Raw genomic sequence first — 22,792 nt, forward strand, 5'->3', positions numbered from 1 at the left:
CAATTCCCTGAAGCTTTGAGCACCACATTTTAGGCTTGGAGAGCAGTTTTACAGCTATACAGATATGCTGAAGTACCTGGAAATTGGGGTTTATAATGGAAATGCATATAGGCCATTAACTACAGCAGTGCTAGAGGTCACTGTTATAATGGCTTTAAATTAAAACTGGCAGCTACAAATTATTTTCAGAGATAAGTGTTTTCTAGTGTCAAGTGTAACTGGTGAAAGAAAAAGGCATGCATAAACTGGACATGCAGCAAGTCTTATAGGAAGAACAAGAGTTGCTGCAGAAAAGAGAGACAAATCCATCTCTTGTTTACACAGGATGGAGGTTGTGTGTAGTTTGGATCAGTGAATAAGGGTCCCTAAGGGCAAACACAGCCTCCCAGATAAAGCAAATGAGAAGATTTTTATCTCCTTGGCACATTTTAATATGTAGCAGCAGAGCATCAGGCAGGAGCTATTTTAGGCTGCTGTATTTCTTCTTCTGGCATGTAAGAAAACATCATTTTGTTGTTTTGATAGCCCACACTCATCCACTTGTCATTATGTGATGGGTTACAGCTGACTGTTTAATAGGTATCCTATAGTTTACCACCACTTTACTGTAAATCTGGTTTTGCCCAGAACCTGCCAAGGTTTGGCAGGTAAAGGTGCTTCTCCTTCTTTCAGGTCACCTGTGACCTCCAGGTGCTGTGGAAGGCCAGAAGAGGAAAGGCAAGGCATGACTCAAAGCAGCAGAGTCTTGACTTTTTGATCAAGAAGCATTTTTTAGGCTAGCTTTTGCCCTTAGCTCAGAAACCCATCGCTCTGCCTCTCCAGTGTAATAAACAAGCATTTCTATATGCTTTGCTTCTGCCACTGCAGCTACAAAAAATCTTACTTCTCTGGCACAAGGGTCCTCTGTATCCTGGTGCACAGTCACAGGTGCCATCCTCTGGGGAGCAGGATCCTCCGTTCTCACAGTTGCAGGAAATGGAGCAGTTTGGTCCCCAGCGGCCCTGGGTGCATATATTGTCACAGTGGATGCCTAAGAATGTAAAAGCATACGTTAGGTTTCATACAACTTAGAGTGCTCATTGATCAAAGCAATGTGCAGCTGGACTGATACCTCACAGTACACCACCGAGCAAACAAGGGAGCCTGGAAAGGAAATAGCTATCCTTTTATCTGCTTAATAAAGTGAAAATTAAGAAAATGCCAAAGAGGTGAATTCTGCAGGTGTTAGTGCACTCCTGTTCAGTCCTTAGCACCATTAAAGAAACTTTGCATGACATCTGAGAGATAAAGGTCAGGAATTGCTTTAAAGTCAAAAAATACCTCAAATAGCTGGTCTATAAATATGCAGCTGATTGAAGCCAGATTGCTTAACTGTTGTGAACTGGAAGACCAAAAAAAAAGAAAAATCAGGATTCTGCAGAAATATGTCCAGTGTTGGGATTCTTGAACACAAGTAAATTCAGTTATTTGCTGTGCATTGTTCCCTTCCTGGACTAAAGCACTGTGCTCTGAGTTATTATTCACATGCCCAAGGCTCTCTGAGGTCTGCGTTCATGAACCGTGTTCTGATCTAGCAAGTGGCCATACACGGGCACAGGTGGATCATCTGCACATGAAATGGGAACTGAGACCTGCCAGTTCAGCTCCCTGTGATTCCCATGGTTGTTTGATATTTATTGTTGTGAAAAGCTAGAAGCAAAGCTTGGAAACACTGAAAGAAGCACACAGACAGAAAGCTTAACATGAGTTTTTGGGCATTCTTTCAACCGGTTTTGTTTTAACTGCTGACTTTTAAATAAACCCTTGTGCCATTGCGTGTCGCATATAAATGGGTTCTAAGAATTTATCCTGCACACCATTACTTGTGTGAGAGGCTGTTACTCTGCTGGGATAAGACAGTACCAATACCTGCAATTAGAACTATTTGCATGATCAAGGGCTCCTTGGATTGAAAAAGGCTTGCAAGATCATGAACTAAGAGACGTCAAGCATTGCCAGCTGCAGGGAGTGGCATTAGCAGTGGTACACAGTAGATACTGATAACAACAGGAAAAATTAATCACAGACTGGCTTGAAAATTTTCCTAACAACATTTACCACACTGGGTGCCTTACAGCTGTGGCACCAAAATTTGGTGGCATACACATGCCCTAGCTCGACTTTCAACGTGAAGATGTTCTTTATCATCCATGCACATGTCCCCACTGCATAATGGGATAAATGCAGACAAGGGCTGTGAGAGCCCCAGCCTCAGCCAGAGGTTGGATTAGTGCCTCACTAAGGAGAAATACAATCCCAAGTAATTTCCTCCACCTCTGATAACTTCATCTGGATGCTACAGGTAATGGACTGTATTTGTGAAGCTGTGATCTGTACAGTCACCAAACTTTGAGGATTATTAAATCAGCTAAAAGTCATTATAAACACACTTACAGTGCAGTTTCAAGTTGGTTTTATAAATCTCTGAAGTTAATACAGTAAGAAATACTGCAGAGCCAAATTTTCCCTTTTCTGAAGATTAATCACACAATTATAATGTCCCTTCCTAGAAAATCTTAACCAAGCCTGGCAAACGTACAGTTTGAAATGGAGTTTCTAGTAATACATGATCATAGCTTTATTTATAAAGAGGTCCACGGTCCATGCTGTACAGCTTAATAAAAAACACATTAAAATATAGTCAAAACATAATACAAGCTCAATCCCTTAATACCCAAGGTAATAAATCTGAAAAAAGGAATGCAGAAATAGAGAAGGAACATTTGTATTAGTAAAATAAAGAAAAACAATTATTTTAATATAGTCTTCCCTACTCCCTTTGAAATCAAATAAATCTTTGGATTGCTTAAACAATAAATGCTCTGTGTGTGCATATATGTAATACATCTCCAGTACTCTGTAATTAAAAAGTCATACAATAAATTGCAAATAAGTAAGCGCATTTCATATGTATACATACATATATAAGATTGTTTGTAGTTTTGAGACCCTCAGCGTGACCTCCCAGAAATGAAATTTAGAAAAATGTCTTTTCCTCCTGACTGCAGTATTAAAACCACAATTCTCTCACTGTGAATGGGCTATTTATAATCGGAGACAATTAAACAGCATTATTTCTTGTCTCTTTCGGCAAAGTTTGGGGAAGGATGACATTGACTCTTTTCCAGTGAAAGGTAGCTGAATTAGAATGCCAGGGCTGTTCTTCGCAACAGCAAAGTCCTTCCTTTAGTAATGAATAATGAGGGATGTCTTCCTGCTCCTAACGAAGGCAATGAGTCATTGTGAAGCTGATTGTTGTAACAAAATGTAAAAGGGGGGAAAGGAAAGCTTCTAGAAGACACTGATACCCATTATAGCAGTTATTTATTTATACATTTTCACAAGACAAACAAGAAGGTGCTGCAATCAATTTTTATTACTTTATATTGCTCTAACTTAATTCTCATGGAAGACTTCATTTTTGGAGGCTCCTACACACATTGAATTGCACATGTAAATGAGAAGTTAAAATTGCATCCAGACACGCATGTGTTAGTTGTGCTAAAAAAGCACCTTAAGGTGCTAACTTGATAGCTTATGAAGGGGGAGTTCACCCCTCCCAGCTACTTTACAATCAGAGCCATTGAAGCAGCAAAATTCTTTAACGTAAAACTTCAATATTTACTTAGGAACTTGCTGATGAACACTTCTGATAAGCAATTAGTTTTCAAATTCCAGAAATACAAAAAATGCTGAGGTCGACACATCTCTGTTACAACACAGTTTCCTAATTTATGAAAAAATTCCCTGTTTCGCAAGCACGATGTAGAAATTAGAAAGGCTACTATCAGAAGAAGCAGCCCCTGAAGCTGCAGGAAGAAGTTCTATACATAAACTCTATTGCCTAGATACCAGGAAATTATCTTACTGCCTAGGGCTACGGTTCACAACTGCAGATACTGGTATGGAATCACACTTCCAAGACCTTCTTAAACAGTGTTCTGAGGGCGAATTGTGAATGAAATTCAGATGGCTTACATGAAATTCTAGTTATCCACTGTACGTGGGCAAAGGACATTTGCACTCTCGCACAGTAATCCAGAGCCAAGGCAAGAGCAGAGCACCCTGTGAGACAGTAGCCACAAAACCTCCATGTCCTGGTGTGGACTCAGGGCACTGGACCTCTGCAAACATTGCCTGCTCTCCAGTAGGACATCCACTGCTGTCCCTCAGACTTCTCTGTACCCGGAGTATAGCGGAGTGTCCTAGGAGTAGTAGTGTCCTAGTAGTGTCCTAGTAGTGCCCGACACTATCTTCTTCTGCACACATTGTGGGCAGGAAAACCGGGACCAAGTACCAACAGCACCCCCAAGTCCTTCTCCACAGAGCTGCTCACAATCACGTCCTCCCCTAGCCTGTATTGAAACCGAGGATTGCCCCAGCCCCGGTGTAGGACCTTGCACTTGGCCTTGTTGAACCTGATGAGGTTCACGTGGGCCCACTTTTCCAGCTTGTCCAAATCCCTCTGGATAATATCCCATCCTTCTGGAGTGTCAACCGCAACACTCCATGATCACAGAATCACAGAATAACCAGGTTGGAAGAGACCCACCGGGTCATCGAGTCCAACCATTCCTATCAAACACTAAACCATGCCCCTTAGCACCTCGTCCACCCGGGCCTTAAACACCTCCAGGGAAGGCGACTCAACCACCTCCCTGGGCAGCCTGTTCCAGCGCCCAAATTTTTCTGTGAAAAATTTTTTCCTAATGTCCAGCCTAAATCTCCCCTGGTGGAGCTTGAGGCCATTCCCTCTTGTCCTGTCCCCCGTCACTTGGGAGAAGTGGCCAGCACCCTCCTCTACAACCTCCTTTCAGGTAGTTATAGAGAGCAATGAGGTCTCCCCTCAGCCTCCTCTTCTGCAGGCTAAACAACCCCAGCTCTCTCAGCCACTCCTCGTAAGACCCGTTCTCCAGCCCCTTCACCAGCTCTGTGGCTCTTCTCTGGACTCGTTCCAGAGCCTCAACATCCTTCTTGTGGTGAGGGTCCCAGAACTGAACACAGTATTCGAGGAGCGGTCTCACCAGTGCCGAGTACAGAGGGAGAACAACCTCCCTGGACCTGCTGGTCACACCGTTTCTGATACAAGCCAAGATGCCATTGGCCTTCTTGGCCACCTGGGCCACTGCTGGCTCATATTCAGTCATATTCCTATGATATCATATACTGCAGTCCAGTTCTGCTGCACAGTGCCTGGAGAGATATGTGCCTGGTGACTTGAGGAGACAGAAGCTTGTGCCTGGCTTACAGGGAGCAGTATACATTTTTACCAGATGAATTTGGTTCTTTGCATTCCGATTTACAAATCTGGCTGTGAAGGACTTGGTTAACATCCACACAGACATCATGACAGGAGCAAGAAGAAGAAAAAGAAAAAGAAAAAGGAAAAGAAAAAGAAAAAGGAAAAGAAAAAGAAAAAGAAAAAGAAAAAGAAAAAGAAAAAGAAAAAGAAAAAGAAAAAGAAAAAGAAAAAGAAAAAGAAAAAGAAAAAAACAAGCTTTTGCCATAAAACTGGGATGTAAGCGTCTATTGAAGAGCTACTTCATATACTGCTTCCATTATTAATCTTCAATGAAAGTTTGTCAAAGTAATGCAGATTTAGTACCGCCTGTAGCTCTATCACACTGAAGGACTTTGGAGGGTGAAATTCCTGAAAGACAGATGTAAGTAGAATTCCCTTTTTTCTCTGCCCAGCTTATTCATGCAATTGCACTTGTGCTTGGGGATTACGTCTCTAGCTCTTAATAAAGCCTGCCATTGTTCTTCTGCTTTGTCTCTAGATAGCTGGAAACTAATACTCCAAACACAATAGATGAGAAAAAATGGAATAAATGAGAACCAGTGGCCTATTTTTGACCACTGCTATCTACCTGACAGTAACCTTTGCAGCAGGGCCTGCATGCTACCCAGCATCTAATTATTTCTCAGGGATGCAGGAATCTGATAAATTACAGGATATGGCTCCCTTCCCCCATGTACTTTAACTTTATATCTACCAGTTACAACTGTAATTATTTCTCTGAATAAGATCTTAGGCTTTTCCCCCCCCTTTTTTTAATAGTCACAATCTAAAGACAGATGCAACATCAATTAGCGATGACAGGAATGATTTCAGCAGACATCTTAATCCAACACAAACATTGTGCTCTCCTCCACCTGTCTTTCAACATGACATGAAGTCATAATAATCCCTTATTTCTGGCATTTGAATACCTTTGAAAAGAACTGCTTTTTATGTATAAATAGGTATTGGATTTATGCAGGCAATGCAGTGGAGGCCCTAAGTTTGGTGAGTCATGCTTGGCTTTCATCTGGAATGCCTAGAAGCTTTTGTCTCTGGCACTACTAATTCTTGGTGGTGGTTTGTCTACCTGTTGACACAGTACAGAGTGGCAAACCCACGACTGCAGCAATACTGCTTCAAGAGAAGAAAACAGCCTAAAGATTAGAGCTGCAAGGTGATTTCGAGAAGTAATTGCAGAAAGTGGGTGAGCAAGCATTTGATCATACTGAAAAGAGGTATGGGAATCACAGAATCCCAGAATGGTGGGAATTGGAAGGGACCTCTGGAGCTCATCCAGTCCAACCACCCTGCTTAACAAGGGTCACCTTGAGCAAGCTGCACAGGAACACATCCAGGTGGGAGTCTCCAGAGAAGGAGATCCCACAGCTGTTCTGGGCAGCCTGTTCCCACAAGGCTCTATGCCACTGATCACAGCCCTGTGAGCTCTGCCATCCACCCAGTTCTCAATACACCTCCCTGCCAGCTCATCTAACCCACACTTCCTAAGCTTACCTATGAGGATGTTATGGGAAACAGTGTCAATGTATCACTGAACAGGATCTCTAAAACAGGCTGCTCCTTCATGCAATACCATTCATCTGGTGTCCGCCACACAGGACTGTCCCACCTATAGCAATCCCTTGTAGCCCATCTCCCACCAAGCTGGCAGTCCTGGAGGGGCTCCTAGGCATGTGGTTGTTATGCCAGGGACAGCCAGAGTCAGCTGATATCATCTGGATGTCTTGCCTTGGCCTCCTGATTCATACATTTATTTCCAATAATGATTTCTATAATCCTATGTTCACGTTTTCTTTAACCTTTTTCTCTTCTCTTTCCCCAGTTTTCTTATTGCTGTTACACTTATGGTTCCCCTAGAAATTCTATTTAAAACAGCTTTGTGTTTGTGGTCAGATCACTGTGCTTTCCCATGTAGTGAATATTTTGCTGCTTCGGCCTACAAAAGGTGAAAGAAAATTCAATAAGAACATAAGGGATAACAGTCCGATTAGCTCTGGATCAGCTGTTCTGAAGGTGTTGTGACAGCAATGAACGAGAGTTTATAAAGAATACTTGATGCTTTTCTATCACTTCTTGCATCTTCATATTTATTCTGACCTGAGGCAAACCCTGAAGCATTTGACTCAGATCCCATCAGAAACACCACAGCACAATTCATGACAGCTCAGCATTTAAGGATGCTGAAGAATGAGAAAATCTGTTTGGGAAGGGCAGCAGATAGAAGAAAACATACTGAGAATCTCTCATAAAATTAAATAGAAACATTAAGAATTGATGGCTGCTCATCCAGTCTGCAAATAAGCTATTTTTATTTTTATATAGTGAAACTATTCAACAGAGAGAAGAGCAGCCACAGCCACATTCTCTATGAACTTTTGTGGTGTTATCAAAATGCCTTTCTAGTTGCAGGTTTTTTTCAAGCTGATGTGGTGGAGCTCTCACTCACCTTGCTCAGCACGGTTCCGTAGTGGGCTTCAGAAGGGCGACTCCTGTGAGTAACAGCCCATCAGTCTCAATGAAAGCTCTATGATCTGGTCCTAAATAATGAAGAATAAGCTTTTTCCTGCAGCCAGTGAAAAATTATAAATTGTCTCTCCTCTCCTCATTGCATGGGCGATTTATGCACCCATTAATGGAAGTGTTTTTCTGAAAGTAATACCCTTACAGCCTAATGCACCTCTGTGGAGCACTAATAGAACCCCTATTTTTAATTATCTAGAGAAAACTCCAGATATGAATCATCCAACTCAGGGAGTCTATGCAATAAAAGCTTTTGAGGCAAGAGACCTACCTCACAAGAAACTGAGTAAGCCAAAATGTTTGCTAAAATTAAGGATCATCTGCTTCCCTTTGCTACGGGGAATTCTCCAGGGTGCAATACTGCAAGAAGGGAGCTCCCACCAGCAGAAAGGACAGATCTCGCAGAAAACAAGTGCTAAAAGGAGTTAAGTCCTCTGCAGTCCTCCTGTGCGTTTAGGTTCTTTCCTTCCTACTATTTCTTAAGCTCTGGATGTGGTTTCAGGCCGAGAAGAAAGAGAAACCTGAGGAAGATCCAAGCAGAACATCATGAGGTGAATGGGAGGGAGGGGCTTTTAAGTGGGAAGAAATCTGTTGCTTTCCTGACTTCTACACCTCCCAGGCTCCAAGTGAAGCCACCAGACAGGAACGCAGCTTAGCAACAATTGCTGTTGCTCAGACATGGGCATGCCTTTCGTGTTCTGTAATGATGACTGCAATACAACCTTTTCTCCCTTGTGTGGAACGGGAAGGGAGATATTTAAATGTGTCACTGCAAATGCTTTCACCAATAACAGATACATACAACATTTCAGCTTGCTAGGCGCTTACTGAATGATCTTTCCTTTCCCTTCTTCCACACACAGCAAGGCAGCATCCAGTATTTAGTCTGCTCAGATGTTCACGAATAATTTTTCACCACATCTTGCCCACATTTATTTATAGGTGATCACATTGTACACCCAGCCAAGCTTATATATAGAATGCCTCCATATTAACATAGAAAACAGCTGAATATCTCTACCATCAAGTTTCATTTTTTAGAACCCATTAAATTAGCATAATCCAGGATGCCACCCAAATCATATCTTTTCACATAAATTTAAAAGCTGTCCTTTAATAATTGAAAATAAAACAAAAAATAAATACCAAGAGAAATGAACTCATATCTCTTCTATGTTTATAAGACTAATACTGCAATCATTTGCATGCAAGTTTAGCAGTACGCTTACTGCAGATTCTAATTATAGTCTAAGGGTCTGATCCAACTCCCACTGAATAAGTGGCAAAAATCCAATTGATTTCAGGAAAGGTGAAATACATACTAAATCTAGCCCAGGACAAACACAACTAAACCTCATTTAGATGAGAATCTGGAGTCCCCTAGATATCTGCCAAGGAATTCACAGACATAATTAATGTTAGGACATCAATGAAGTCTTTGATATAATTTCATAATTCATATTTGTGAAAATTAGCCCTATATCAGCAGGAACCATACTTAAAGGTTCCTGTCAAAGAGAGAATTTTTAAGCACACAGCCTGACATTAAAATCTTATCAACTCACTTGAAATTAAGTCAATGAAAAATTAAAGCTAATTTCTAATAAGCTTATGTTACATACATAGACTAAAGGGCACTTGTTGAACCCAGAGAGTAAGCATACCTTTTCACATACAAAAGTATTTCACGTTTGAGAGGCAGAGGCCAGAAGGGAGGCTAAAATGCATCCTTTTAGACATCTAGAAAATGCATGCTTAATAGGAACTTACAACTGCTCCAATCTGATAGTTTAGGCTTTGGATTCAAAACCAAAAGAATACCAAACAATCTGTTACGGAAAAATAAAGCCAATCCACAACATTATGAATTCTAAAAACCTATAGATGCATAAAACAAGTCCTAGATATGTTCTGGTTTTAAAGAAGTGTAGAAAAGCCAATGATCTCAGTGTGCTCTTGGAGTTCATCTGTTAATGACAATGGAATTATTTTGGCTTCAACCTAGTACAGCTGAGGACAGGATCTGGCCCTGAGATTATAAACTGGATATTGCTGCAATGGAAGAAAAGTCATATTAATACAAACAAAACAAATGTTATGGAAAGCCAAATGGAATTTTTTTTTTTTCTTCAAAGCTATATCACCTTCTTGCAAAGGACTTAGAAACACTGAAGTTAAAAATACCTTAGAGCTCCACGTCAAAGTGGTCACTGTTTCTTTAAAATTCAAAAAGGCCTTCCCTTGAGTGCCAGGCTTATCAGTTTTCCTGAATTAATGTGTCCACAGGAGGGAAGAAACACGTTTCTGTGTTTGAGTGACAGTGTGGATGTCACTTGCAGCCTGCAAATTCACACAAAGGCGAAGTCTCATTCCTCAGAGTTCCCGTTATCTGTGACCAGCCGACACTTCCTGACCCCATCAACTCCCTTACACAATCACTCATGGAAACCCCTCCGACTTCAGACTGCCACAGCCACTGTACAATATTTCTGGACAGGATAAGAGACAATTAGGGTTTATAGAATCATAGAATCATAGAATCACCAGCTTGGAAGAGACCCAACGGATCATTGAGTCCAACCATTCCTATCAAACACTAAACCATGCCCCTTAGCACCTCGTCCACCCGGGCTTTAAACCCCTCCAGGGAAGGTGACTCAACCACCTCCCTGGGCAGCCTGTTCCAGTGCTCAATGACCCTTTCTGTGAAAAATTTTTTCCTAACGTCCAGCCTAAACCTCCCCTGGCGGAGCTTGAGGCCATTCCCTCTTGTCCTGTCCCCCGTCACTTGGGAGAAGATGCCAGCACCCTCCTCTCTACAACCTCCTTTCAGGTAGTTATAGAGAGCAATGAGGTCTCCCCTCAACCTCCTCTTCTCCAGGCTAAACAACCCCAGCTCTCTCAGCCGCTCCTCATAAGGCCTGTTCTCCAGCCCCTTCACCAGCTTTGTGGCTCTTCTCTGGACTCGTTCCAGAGCCTCAACATCCTTCTTGTGGTGAGGGGCCCAGAACTGAACACAGGATTCGAGGAGCAGTCTCACCAGTGCCGAGTACAGAGGGAGAATAACCTCCCTGGACCTGCTGGTCACACCGTTTCTGATACAAGTCAAGATGCCATTGGCCACTGCTGGCTCATGTTCAGTCGGCTGTCAATCAACACCCCCAGGTCCCTCTCCTCCAGGCAGCTTTCTAGACAGGCTTCTCCTAGTCTGTTGCACTGCATAGGGTTGTTGTGCCCCAAGTGCAGGACCCGGTATTTGGCCTTGTTAAACCTCATGCCATTGGACTCAGCCCAGTGGTCCAGACTGTTCAGATCCCTTTGCAGAGCCTCCCTACCCTCCAGCAGATCAGCACTTCCACCCAGCTTAGTGTCGTCTGCAAACTTGCTAAGGGTGCTTAAGGGTGCTTATGTTGCTGGCCACGTAGGAAAGCTACTGAGGTTTTAAAGGAAAGTGAAATATATATTGTGATTTCCTGGATGTAACAGCAAAAAGGGAGGAAATGTGAATGAAGCCTGAAGGTGAAAAGCACTAACACAATAACAAGATGTTTCTTCCTTACCACCATGTATCATTTTCATATCTGTATTTGCTGTCTTGATTAAATATGGGAGATCTATCCGGAGTTCTTTTATAATTAACAATGGGATGCACAGTTCTGTATTTTCCACCTTACATCTACTGTAGCATCCCATTTTCCCCACATGCCTTTGGGTTTTTAAAATCTACCAAATAAACTTCATCTTCAGATATTTGGAAAAGCTACTGAGTACATGAGTTCACTGGATAATTGTGATAGCATCACAACTGCAGTGTTCCATAAAAAACAGAGACTGATATAAAAAAAAAGGAAAGACAGAACCAAGATTCGGCTAAGACAGCATTTCTGATTAAAGGAATTCAGATAAATAGGATTTCAACTGACCTTAGCATTTACAGGAAGGGAATATACCTCCCTGCAGATTGTTTCCTTTTTAATCCCACTGAAATATCTGAAAGGTTAGCAAAATACATGCTGCCACAATTAACTTGAAGCACATGGACTCATTACAGGGAAGAAATGAGCTCGCTGTGAATATCAGCCAGGCCTGTGGCTTTCCTTTCTGTAATTTGTTTGCGAGTGGGATGTCTGACTGTGAAAACGGAGGGACTAGGATCTGAGAGACAGGAGGAGCAAGGGCTGTGTCTGGTTTCCCAGGGTCAGGCACAAAGGGAGCACTGCCAGAAATCAGCAGACAGACCAGCAGTTATGGCTGGTTTAATTATTGAGGGTTGTACTTAGTTAAGCAACTAAAGGCTATGTAGTAACAGATAACGCTGGTGTCTCTGACAAAGCTATTTCTGGTATGAAACATGCTGCCAGCAGCCAGCTTGGGGAGAGAGGGCCAGGCTGATGGACTTGCAGTTCAGCTTGCAAAATCCAAATGGATTGGCTGGAGCTGTGCTTTCCAGAGCCATGCAGCATTGCACTTAAAAAAGGAACATTTCCTCCCCATGATTTCCCTAGCTTCTGACGCACTCAGCAGCCTACCAGGGCAGCCAGACGTTTTCTGTCCAGTTTCCGGTTATTTATTAAGTAAGAGGAGCCTAACTGAAACCTACAACCACATGACTATCACTGAGCATCCATGAGAAGTTGTATCTGGGTGAGATGAGACCGACACCTTCTCCTCTAGGGCCTCTTCACTTGCAAAGGAGTTCCAGGAAACGCTCCACCAAGCAGATTTTCTGTGCTTCCTTTGTCTCTGAGGACTCAGTGTGTGCAAGATCCCTAATTAACCAAATTCAATTAGTACTGCAGCACTCAATTTTCAAGCATTTACCTTTCAACCTGCATGTGCACAAAATATCACCTCTTCCACAAATCACTAATATGTTGGGAGCTTTAAAGCATGTGTGCACACATATGTGCAGACATAGAACTGCAAGCACAGAAGTGGTATGCTTCCAAAATACAAGGCAGATCTGGAGTAAGAGAGACCCTTAGTAATCTTTAGAAAACAATCAGTGTAATCAGTCCAGACTTGACCTTGCTGGAGGCTACACTTCTCCTTTCTAACCTAGATGTATGAACACATCTTCTTTTGATTTCAAGGGTAACATTTCTAAACGTGAGGTTACGCAAATGCACTACTGGTGCAACCTGGAGAACTCCACACACTTAGAATGCTAAGTCCTAATTGTATCTGAGATTCCATCGTGTGGAGGAATTGTGCAAGGAGATCACAGATCTGATTTTGGTCCACATTTGAATAAGTTTTGCTTTGCTTGTACCACATGAGAGCCTTTTGCCGATGTGTTTTTTGCCTTTTATGTACAAATATTATGCTTGCCACGCTATCTACAAATCTGTTTGTGATACAGTGTGCCTGTGTACCTAGCTGGGTAATTTTCAGCAACAATGACAGGGTGCAACAATCTTTAGATCTGATCTAAATCCTGCCTTCAATTCCCAACTGGATTTAATGAAAATGGTATATGCCTGTTTCTAAGCAGCTTGTTGCCAGTGTGCTTATTTAAGCATATAGCTGGTTAGCACAGCTTTTTGACCTCCTGGTTGATATATGGGAATCTCTTCATCATCCTCACCTCTGCCAGGTACACTCAGGTCCCAAAAATTACCTTCCCCCAGCTGGCACACACAGAAGGGCACCGTCCTGAATAAGTCTTGATGAGTGGCAGTCATAATATAACAAAAGGATGGTAGACTGCCATTAACTTGCATTGCATGCTACTCTTTACATACCTTTTTTCTTTCTTCTCCAGTTTTCCTCCATGCTCCTACTATCCATCAGTCTCTGAAGGTTTATACCAGTAACATCTTGAAAACCTCTTTAAAGAAAATGGGTTCAATCTTCCCCTTGATCTTTACATAGAACACTGATATCAAGAGGGAGTCCCACATGTGCGATGAACATACAGAATATGCTGTTTCAGATGAAGTTTCGTGGCTATTAGGATCAGAAAGCTGCATGAATTCTCTGTCTGGTGTGAGTGGGTAGGAAAACTTTCAGATGTCCCATGATCCTGAACTTTTCTGATCTTTTTCAGGCCATGCCTAATTAATACCAAGTTCAGAAAGCAAAAATTTAAGCTTGAATTATTTATCACATCATATTTACAAAATGCGCTGCAATACACATCATGGCCCAGTTCACAACAACTACAGATAAGATTAATCTTTCACTGATGCCATACTCCTTAATATGAAAATATCATTATCTAGCTGAAGAGTTTCTTAAATTACATACTTTCAAACTAGTACGAGCAGAATTTATCCTTGTGTCTGGTGCTAAGCCAAGAGGAAAAAACATTGGATGCAGAATTGATGAAACACACGTTGGCTCTGTCTACCAACATTTCCACTGCAAACCTCACATGGCCCTGTCAACATCTCAACTCTAACCTGGTCTCAAATACTAACATAGTATTTTCCACCCTGAAATGTGATCCAGAACCACAGAGACACACTGAAGGATAAAGTGCTTAGTTTGCAGTAAGTCCCCAGCAAATTAATACACATTTATTTTGCCTTATACGGAAATCAAACAAAGAAGCATACCACAGAAATTGTTCTGAGCTTTACTTGGAGCAATTTCTACCTGCATTTGATGAACAGTTACAGTGCATGGGAGTAAGAATCAAGTATTGGTTGCAAATACCTTTGAAAAAAGCCACATCTTACTGTCTGCAAAGTCCATTTTCTGCAGTTTCCTCTTGAATGCTACATCCAGAAAGACGTGCAATAAACTTTTAGAGTAAGCGCATATAAATATATCTCTTTAATTTACTGTGCTTTTAAAAAACATTTTCTCCCGTGATGAAACCCATAATGGCCACAGGAAAGCCCACTGACTATTTCTCTGCAGATCATCAATAATGCACAGCAGAGTTTTAAAGCCTGACATATGGATATATTGATGGTAAAGAAGCTCAAAGAAAGATGAATGCAGTCCAGTGAGTGAAGAATGCAAGGTGGTGGAGGGGATATTATTGAGCTTATAAAATGGATTTTCTTATGGGAAAAATGCCCTTTCCAGGGATGTATGCCCAGTATCTTGGAAAAGTAGCTTCATTGTAAGCAGTGTGTCTAACTTCCACTTCCTGCATTTTATTTCACTCCTAAAGACCCTTTTCCACTGTACATCCTAGGCATAATTTCATTGCTTTTGATTCACACTTCTAGGAGCTAAGCTGCTGTGGTGATGACCTCTCCATCAGAAACAAAAGGCATGCATTGGTTTAAGGCATAAAGGACGGGGTTAGGTGACAGTACCCGAGATGGTGCCTGACCAGCCTGCCTTGCTCTATACATTCTTCCAACTTGTTTGAAAAACAATTAACTTTTCCAAATTAATTGCTGTTAATATAAATGCATTTTGATTGTCAGTGCTGCTGGTGGTTCTGCAGTTTTGCTCAAGAATATCAGTTTATTTCTCCAAGTCCTCTACAGAGGCCTGAGGGAGATTAACCAGTATTTTAGTCAGCCAAGTTTGAAATAGTGGTTGGGTCAGTAATCTGCCCCCCACTGCTGTTATGTTCACTGTTGAAAACTGGCAAAGGGATGTATCAGTGTGGAGTCAAGTGCAGGTCTGACTGTACTGATATCTCCAACCTGGACCCTCCGGCTTCACTGAACGTTTCTCTCTGCCTCTGTGTAACCACAAGAACTCTTTGTCAAACCAGCATTAACCTGCTCTCTGTAATGCCCCTTCCATGTGATAAGAAGCATGGGAAAGAGGCATAAATGCATTTTGTGACAAAACCAGTGTTTGTATGATGGAGCAGCTGTAATGATTCAGCCTTTAGAAACAGCCTACTTGCATCCCTGATCTAGAGGGACGTGTCCCTGCCCATGGCTGGGTGGTTGGAACTAGATGATCTTTAAGGTCCCTTCCAACTCAAACTATTCTATATGATCTCAATGCATCATGGTCCTACGATCTCCTTTCAAGGAGAAAAACTCTGCAGGATTTCCAGATGATCTGCATACCTCCTGAGGATTCTATTTACAGAAGGCTACATCTGGCTCTGGGTCTGGAGCCATCTTCAACTAATCTGAATATAAATTCAATGAATGTCAGTTACTGTCACCATCATGTGTGATTTAAATACGGGTAAGTTCAGCTGATCGTCTCAATCTCTTATTTAAAAGTTCACAGTCACAAATCCAGTGCTATAACTGTTGTAACAGCAAAGCAAAACAATCCACCAAAGACCCCCAAGCTTGCCCCCAAACAACAAAACCCCAAAGGTTTACAAAAGTAATAGCAAATTTTACCTGTCCAGCCTGCGAGACAGCAGCAGTAACCAGTTATAGGATCACACCCATCTGCATGGCTACAGTCACAGCGTTCACTGCAATTAAGACCATATGTTCCATCCTTCCAAAAATGGAAATAAAAAAGTCTCTCAGTAATCAGTTTTTTGTTCTAAAATGTGCAAAATCTTCTATCATGTCCTTCTTAATGCTGAGTCGCATTTTTTAAATTAACACACAGAGAAGATAGAAACAACTCAGTGCCTAACACTTCTATATAGAACAAATGAGGAGTCACTTTAAAAAATGATGTTCAAGAAAATGCGGATAACACAGCAATAGCTCTGATAAAATATAATGCAAAGTATAATACATCTACTTGACTGCTAGAACCCCAATCTGTCTTCTGCACATGATTTTCCTCAGATATCCATAGACAAAATGAGATGCTGATCTACTGTACTTTTACAAGGGCTATGGGGACTACAGCTTTAAAGGGGATGCAAGCCCTGCCCAGTCATTCTTACAGGACATGGCTGGTCGCAGTATTCCCCTTGCCATCCAGGGGAGCAGAGACAAAAGCCGTCAGCTGGCCTGCAGGCTGCTCCATTCGTGCAATAACATGTCTGGTTACAGTTAAGACCCCAGCTTCCGCTTGAACATGGAATAGAGCAATCCACTCCTTGCCACCCTAAAGAAACATAGAAGAGAGACAGCATTTGGGATGCTTCCATGAAAAAAGCAAGGTAGAGACAGCAAGAAAATCAGCTTGCAAACTGAAGCTCTTTGATTCTAGGACCAGTTTCCTCCTGATCTTAATGTAAATCAAGACCATCTTGGAGTCAAAGATGAACCCTTTAATTATGATCTCCCAACTTCATACACCAGCATCTATAGATACAGAAGGGCGATACAGGTAACACTGTGTTGGCTCTTTACCACATGAAGGTCTCTGATGCCTCTCTGGGAACTGCTCAGGCAGCGCAAGAGTGCAGTACTGTCTGGGACATGCTTATCAGTGAGAATGCAAGAGACTTGCCATTTGATGCAGCCTGTTTCTTCCCTCATATTTTTTTTTAGAATGCTCTTTAATCTAAAGAAGCTATTACACCCCCTAAAAAAAGACCAAGGCCATCATTTCAAACCATTAAGGCTCAAATCTTAACTACCAGCCGCACAATGGCTTTCATTACACTGCACCTGTATGTAATGGAGTTGAGCAGTAACTCATGGTTTATACACCCTCATTAAATGGGGTTCTACAGTGATCCATTAATTCATCTTTGAAATGCCAGATTTTATTGTTATTTGCCTCACTTCTGTTTTAGGGCTTATGTATGCCATACAGGCATAGCTCATTCTGGTACTCTTGGGGAAGGCACTGCAACACAGGAAGCGTAAGAGGTACTGAGCTATGGAGCGGTACAAGATTTCTCAGGTGATTACTGGATCCACGGGATACACTAACAAGCAGGCACATAAGGGAATTAGGGACATGTAGGAAGAAAAGAGGTTAGTCTTGCAGACAGTCTCTGGAGGAAGCAAGACCTCTTGTTTCACCGCTTAAAGGACAGCCACACCCTGCAATCCCGTGCCAGCTCACAGGACAGAGGTTACCTGCACATGGCTTGAGTGGCATGGTGTCAGAGCACAGCGTGGACTGGGAGCTGAGCAAGGCAACAACAGCGGACAGCCAGAGCCCACCCCACAGTCCCAAGCATAGGCTTGGCAGCTGCGATCAGCTTGGAGCTCACACCAACAAGAAAGCCTACGGGAGTCAGATATCCGAGTCCAAGGTGGAGACAGGCAGGCAGTCTGTGGATAAGGATGGGATCTGGTGAGGACAACCAGACTGGGCACAGCCCAGTGCAATGGGCTAAGGAAAACATGGGCAAGAAGCTGCCTGGTCCAGTTGCATCACTACAGGCACAGAGGGGAGAACAGGGGCTTTTGAGTTCGGGAGAAAAGGGGCAGCAAAGTGATTGAGAGAAAAATCCAAGAGTCTGGGGATTGCTTTGCATTCCCCTGGAGAGAAGCCGTGGCTATGCCAGCACACTTAGTACTGTGACCTGTTCTTGCAGCACAGCAGTTGAGTCCAGCCTCTGTTCAGGGCACAGACAAAACATACAGTCCAGCTCCTGTTGAGGTTTGACACTGGGGCAGACTGTTGAATCACCGACAGGCACAAGGAAATAGTGGAGCTACTGACTGCACAGCTGTGCCACTTCAAAAGGGGAGAAGCATTGATGCCAAATTGCAGACAACTGTTAGATCTGAATTTTGTTTACCTTCTTTGCAATAGCACAGACCATCCACAGGGGAACACGCACCATCATTTCTGCAATTACAAACTGATGAGCAATTGGTTCCATAGGTTCCTGCCATGCAGGTAACGGTGCAGTCATCTCCCTGCAAACCAAAAAAGTCAGAGTCAGCTAAAGAAATCTGAATTGCAGGAAATTCCCATCTCTGCACAGGGAGGCTTTCTCTTTCAAAACAGTGAACAGAGTGTTATGAGTTGATTGCTGAGTCTTCAGCACTTGAGCAGTCACTGCTGCTTCCCATGATTATGATGCAATTAGTGCTTTGATTGACTTGGAGGAAAGGGACAAGTTTCTGGCATTCATTCAGCAGGAGGTGGGGAAGTTACAAACCCAAACCTCCTAGAGCAGATGTTAGATCATTAAGCAAAACATCACTTACAAAATGCTAATCACAAAACATACAGTCTGAAACTGTGCAAAGACTGCTCTGCATTTCTTGGAAAACATATTCTAAGAACAGGGTAGTTAAAAAGCTACAGGGTCTTGTACATGCTCATCTTCCACAGACTGGCAGAGGGGAAAGCTACATGGCAGGTGCATTAGATATTTTTGATGCACAGTTGGTACCTGCATTTGCTTTCAGTTAATTTGCATGAGATTGTGACTTTTGGAATAACGCTGAACAAGAAGTGATGTTCATGTCAGAAAGAGGAGGCTCTCAATGCAGAACACAGAGAAGATCTGTCCTATTGCTGCTTTAGGTGTAGGGAAAGTGAGGGAAAAGGGAGAAACTAGTCGTATCTTACAGAAATACAGATTATTCAACAATAAATTAGGGTACACTATATGTACTGGTTAGCTTGTGTGGCTAAAAGGAGAGACACGGTGTTACTAATATTGTTCACCTGATACAACAAGGGAATTAAAATGTGAGCACAAGTCCTTTAAACCTACTTACTGAGTCCCACAGTCAGACTTAGATATGTTAGCATATACACGGTATTTTTGCTCCTTTTTATTCTATGTGCAGTCCTGGCTTCCACATCACAAATTAGCTCCTAAATTTACTTCTTCAGTGAGTCAAGCTTTAATAATTCAGTTCTGTGTCAGAGCAAGCTATCCTGCTCCAAAGTTAAATCGTAACTACACTGCACAGTGTGACCTATACCATTGCTCAGGGGAAAAGATATTGGTCAAAATGTATTTTTGCAGGTGAGAGGCATCACTGTTTGATAGGAGGATCTATTTGTCAGGAGATAAGTGCACAAAATGTCAGCTTCCCTATGCCATGTCAAGTAACTCCAGGAGCCTGCATATCACAGCATCAGACACTGAGACAGTAAAAAGAAATATAAACAGATTTCTGAGCACCATAAGTCCCATATGCTTGCTGTAGCAGTTCTGCCTAGCACCAATATGACTCACCAAATTTCATACTAAAAACTTTTGTTTAGGGGGAAGTAAAAGAAAGAGTTAAAATACACACTGCTCAGTAGTAAATCCTACAAGCCTCTGACTTTTGAGTGAAAGCAGCGTTTGTAAAAGATGCTATCTTTGACCTTGATGGAGTAAAACAAGTCCCTCTGAAAAGGCCTGGCAGTAAAAGGTGGTGTCTTGACAGCCAGAAAATCCAAAGCATGCTGCCCCTCATTACCCTGACAGCATGGCTACAGAATGAGCTATAGGAACCCAGAGACAAGCAGGATGGCAGAGGGGCACTCACACTCCACACCTAATCAATCCTGTGCCTGACAATTAGACAGCCAATTAGTGCCACTTAGAAAGTTGTATCTTGTGTGAATGAAACTCCCAACGCATTTAATGTACAACACAGAACTGCTGGTACTGCTAATAATCTCTATGACAACTGACCTTATCTGGATTTAAGCTAGGGATCTAGAAGTAAAAAAAAATTCCTTTGGATACGAAAGTACAGAATGATGCAGAGCTACAATACCCCCTTGGGAACCAGATTAACTAAAGCAGCATCTGGGCCATGGGAGGAAGCAGAAGGTTTGTTTCCAGTTCCTCAGCTGACTCCCATGACTGCAGAACAACTCACTTTATGCATATGTTCTCCCTGGCTGTTGGCGAACAGGCTGGTGTGGATGCACTGGCTTTCTGTACTCCTATGTGGAGACACAGACGCTTTGGGTATCATAAAGGAAAGGTATATACATAAGCTAAACAGGAGGCAGTTTCATCTTTATTCAATATGCCATTGAGTTTTGGCGTTCACTTTAATATACTACACTTTATGGAGTAACAGAGGTTGGTCATTCTGGCTGTCCACCTTACCCACACTTACTTTGCAAACAAACCATAACTGGCTTAATGAGATTTCTGTCTCCCGGTTTCATGAGCAAGACCTTCAGAGCTCTCTGAGTGACAACTGCCAAACACACTTAACTTCTTAATTACATAAGAGGAAAATACACTTGAACTATAGCACTGGCTGTAAGATTTTATTAATTATAAATGCACACTCCATTATTAACATTTTGAACTTGATTTGGTAGGATGACCTACCAAACTAAATGCATTCAGGTGCCATTAAAGATATGTAAATTCCAGCTGCATCTCATCACCTGCCCAAGTGAATAATGCCACAGCACACGTCTATCCAGTGGTTAATGAGTTATATATTCTATTAAACTGATTTCAAATGTTGTGTATTGAATCTTCCCTCTTGCAATATAGTACTTTATATTCCTATCCTATTTAGCAAATTAATCAACAGCTGCGCTCCTTATGTTGATTATTCTTTCTTCTATTAAGATCGGGAGGTTAATGAGAGTAGCGAAATGCCTAGATGTGGTGTACATGATAGGAAGGAGTAGTTAATTCAATCAAACGCTTACCCTGAAAATGTTAAAGCTATATTAAGAAATTTAGCTATAAATAACTTAGTATTTTACATCTCTATTTTCCAACTCAGAAAGATCCATATGGACACCACAAACCTTCAAAAGGGCTTAATTTTCTTTATTGTTTTCACTTAGAAGTCTCAGTTATCAAAATACACCCCTGAAATATATCCAGTGTATAATTTCCTAATTTCAGGGGTCAAATCTGACGCTAACATAAACACTGGGAAAACTCCCTTTATAGGATGTGGGATCAGGGCCAGCTTTAGTAGATGTCTTATACTGTGTGTGAAGCAGCATGTTCCTGCCCTCTGCTTTGCATTCCACCTTCCCAGCCCCCAGTCTCTGAGATAGACCACATCTCCACACAGCTGCTCAGAAGCTGACAGGAGTGGGCCTTGTTTTGTTTGAAATCCAAATCTGATAGGAGCATCCCAATGTAGCAAAGATACAAGTGGGGCATCTGTGACTCCAGAGACCCTAAAAAGTCAACTCTGAATCGAAATGACTGGTGTCAGCTATGCAACTAACACCACCTGTATGACCTTCCACACCTTTAAGTGCTTCAGAAATACTAATTGTTGCTGAAATGAAATGACAGACCTTTCTAGCACCATGAGAGGTTTGGGCATACAGTTCTTGTTATTGCTAATTCTCCCCCATGTATTGAGCGTTAGGACCAAGGAACCAAACTCATTAATAACTCAGGCTGCCAGCTCACATCCATCAGCATCAAATATTAATAGACTCACGAAGGCCAGCACATACATCTTTCCGGATGACAGTCAATAATATGTCTTGTTTCTGTTCAGAGAGAGGGAAAGATTTTCTTCCTCAAAAATTATTATTGTACAATATTAGTAGAGCCCAAATCCACTCTGCTGCCTTAGGTGTGAGCTGTGTTAAAAAGCTTTGGACAACTCACAAACTGTTTTCCTTGGATTAATGTTGCCCTAACAGATTAGATTTCTTGTTTCTGTTAAAAATACATTCCTGCTGTAAACAATGACCAACTCCCTTTGAAATCCTTTTTTTGGTGTTCAATACAAAGATTTGTATTTATTCCTGTACATTTTGGATCAGGCCTTTAAATCCATTTAAATACATTTAAGTATTTTCAAAGCAAGACAAAGGGTATCCCAGACCGTGAGGGGAGTTAATAACCCAACAGTGATCAACAACAAGTGACAAAGGCTGCACCCATACCTGGCCTGTCTCAAATTTTGATTATTTAAGGACATAAAACTAAGAATTTCAGAAGTACCTACAATCTACAGGAATAAATTTGCCTTGGAGGGCTGAAATCTGGTTCCACTGAACTCAGTGGCAAAACAGAAAATCAATTTTTCAAGGCCTCTGCAATGCAGAAGACTAACAGGGCTGTTATTGAACTTGGCCTTAAGTTTGCATGATAACGACATATGTGACAGGTTTGGTTGAGTGTTCTTAAGGTTTAATCTGTTAAGGTGCTGAAAATCCTCAACTCCTGCTCAGCCTCTTAGTAGGGACTGACAATCCCGAAAGGCAAAGTATTCGAGCCTT

At 41.9% G+C, this 22,792-nt stretch overlaps 1 protein-coding gene across 7 annotated transcripts in view; it reads right to left on the reverse strand.

The window, feature by feature from the left end:
* The window catches only part of MEGF11 (multiple EGF like domains 11), a 221,703-nt gene that overhangs the window by 45,087 nt on the left and 153,824 nt on the right, over positions 1 to 22,792 (reverse strand). For all 7 annotated transcript variants that reach the window (XM_069866561.1, XM_069866557.1, XM_069866560.1 and 4 more), the window contains 4 exons: positions 18,408 to 18,528; positions 16,647 to 16,810; positions 16,141 to 16,243; positions 884 to 1,030 (listed from right to left, as the gene is read on the reverse strand). In XM_069866561.1, the coding sequence (XP_069722662.1) occupies positions 884 to 1,030; positions 16,141 to 16,243; positions 16,647 to 16,810; positions 18,408 to 18,528 (535 nt within the window). The remainder of the gene's footprint in view (positions 1 to 883; positions 1,031 to 16,140; positions 16,244 to 16,646; positions 16,811 to 18,407; positions 18,529 to 22,792) is intronic.

The sequence above is a fragment of the Phaenicophaeus curvirostris genome, chromosome 12 (assembly GCF_032191515.1).
Source record: "Phaenicophaeus curvirostris isolate KB17595 chromosome 12, BPBGC_Pcur_1.0, whole genome shotgun sequence".
NCBI classification, from domain to species: domain Eukaryota; kingdom Metazoa; phylum Chordata; class Aves; order Cuculiformes; family Cuculidae; genus Phaenicophaeus; species Phaenicophaeus curvirostris.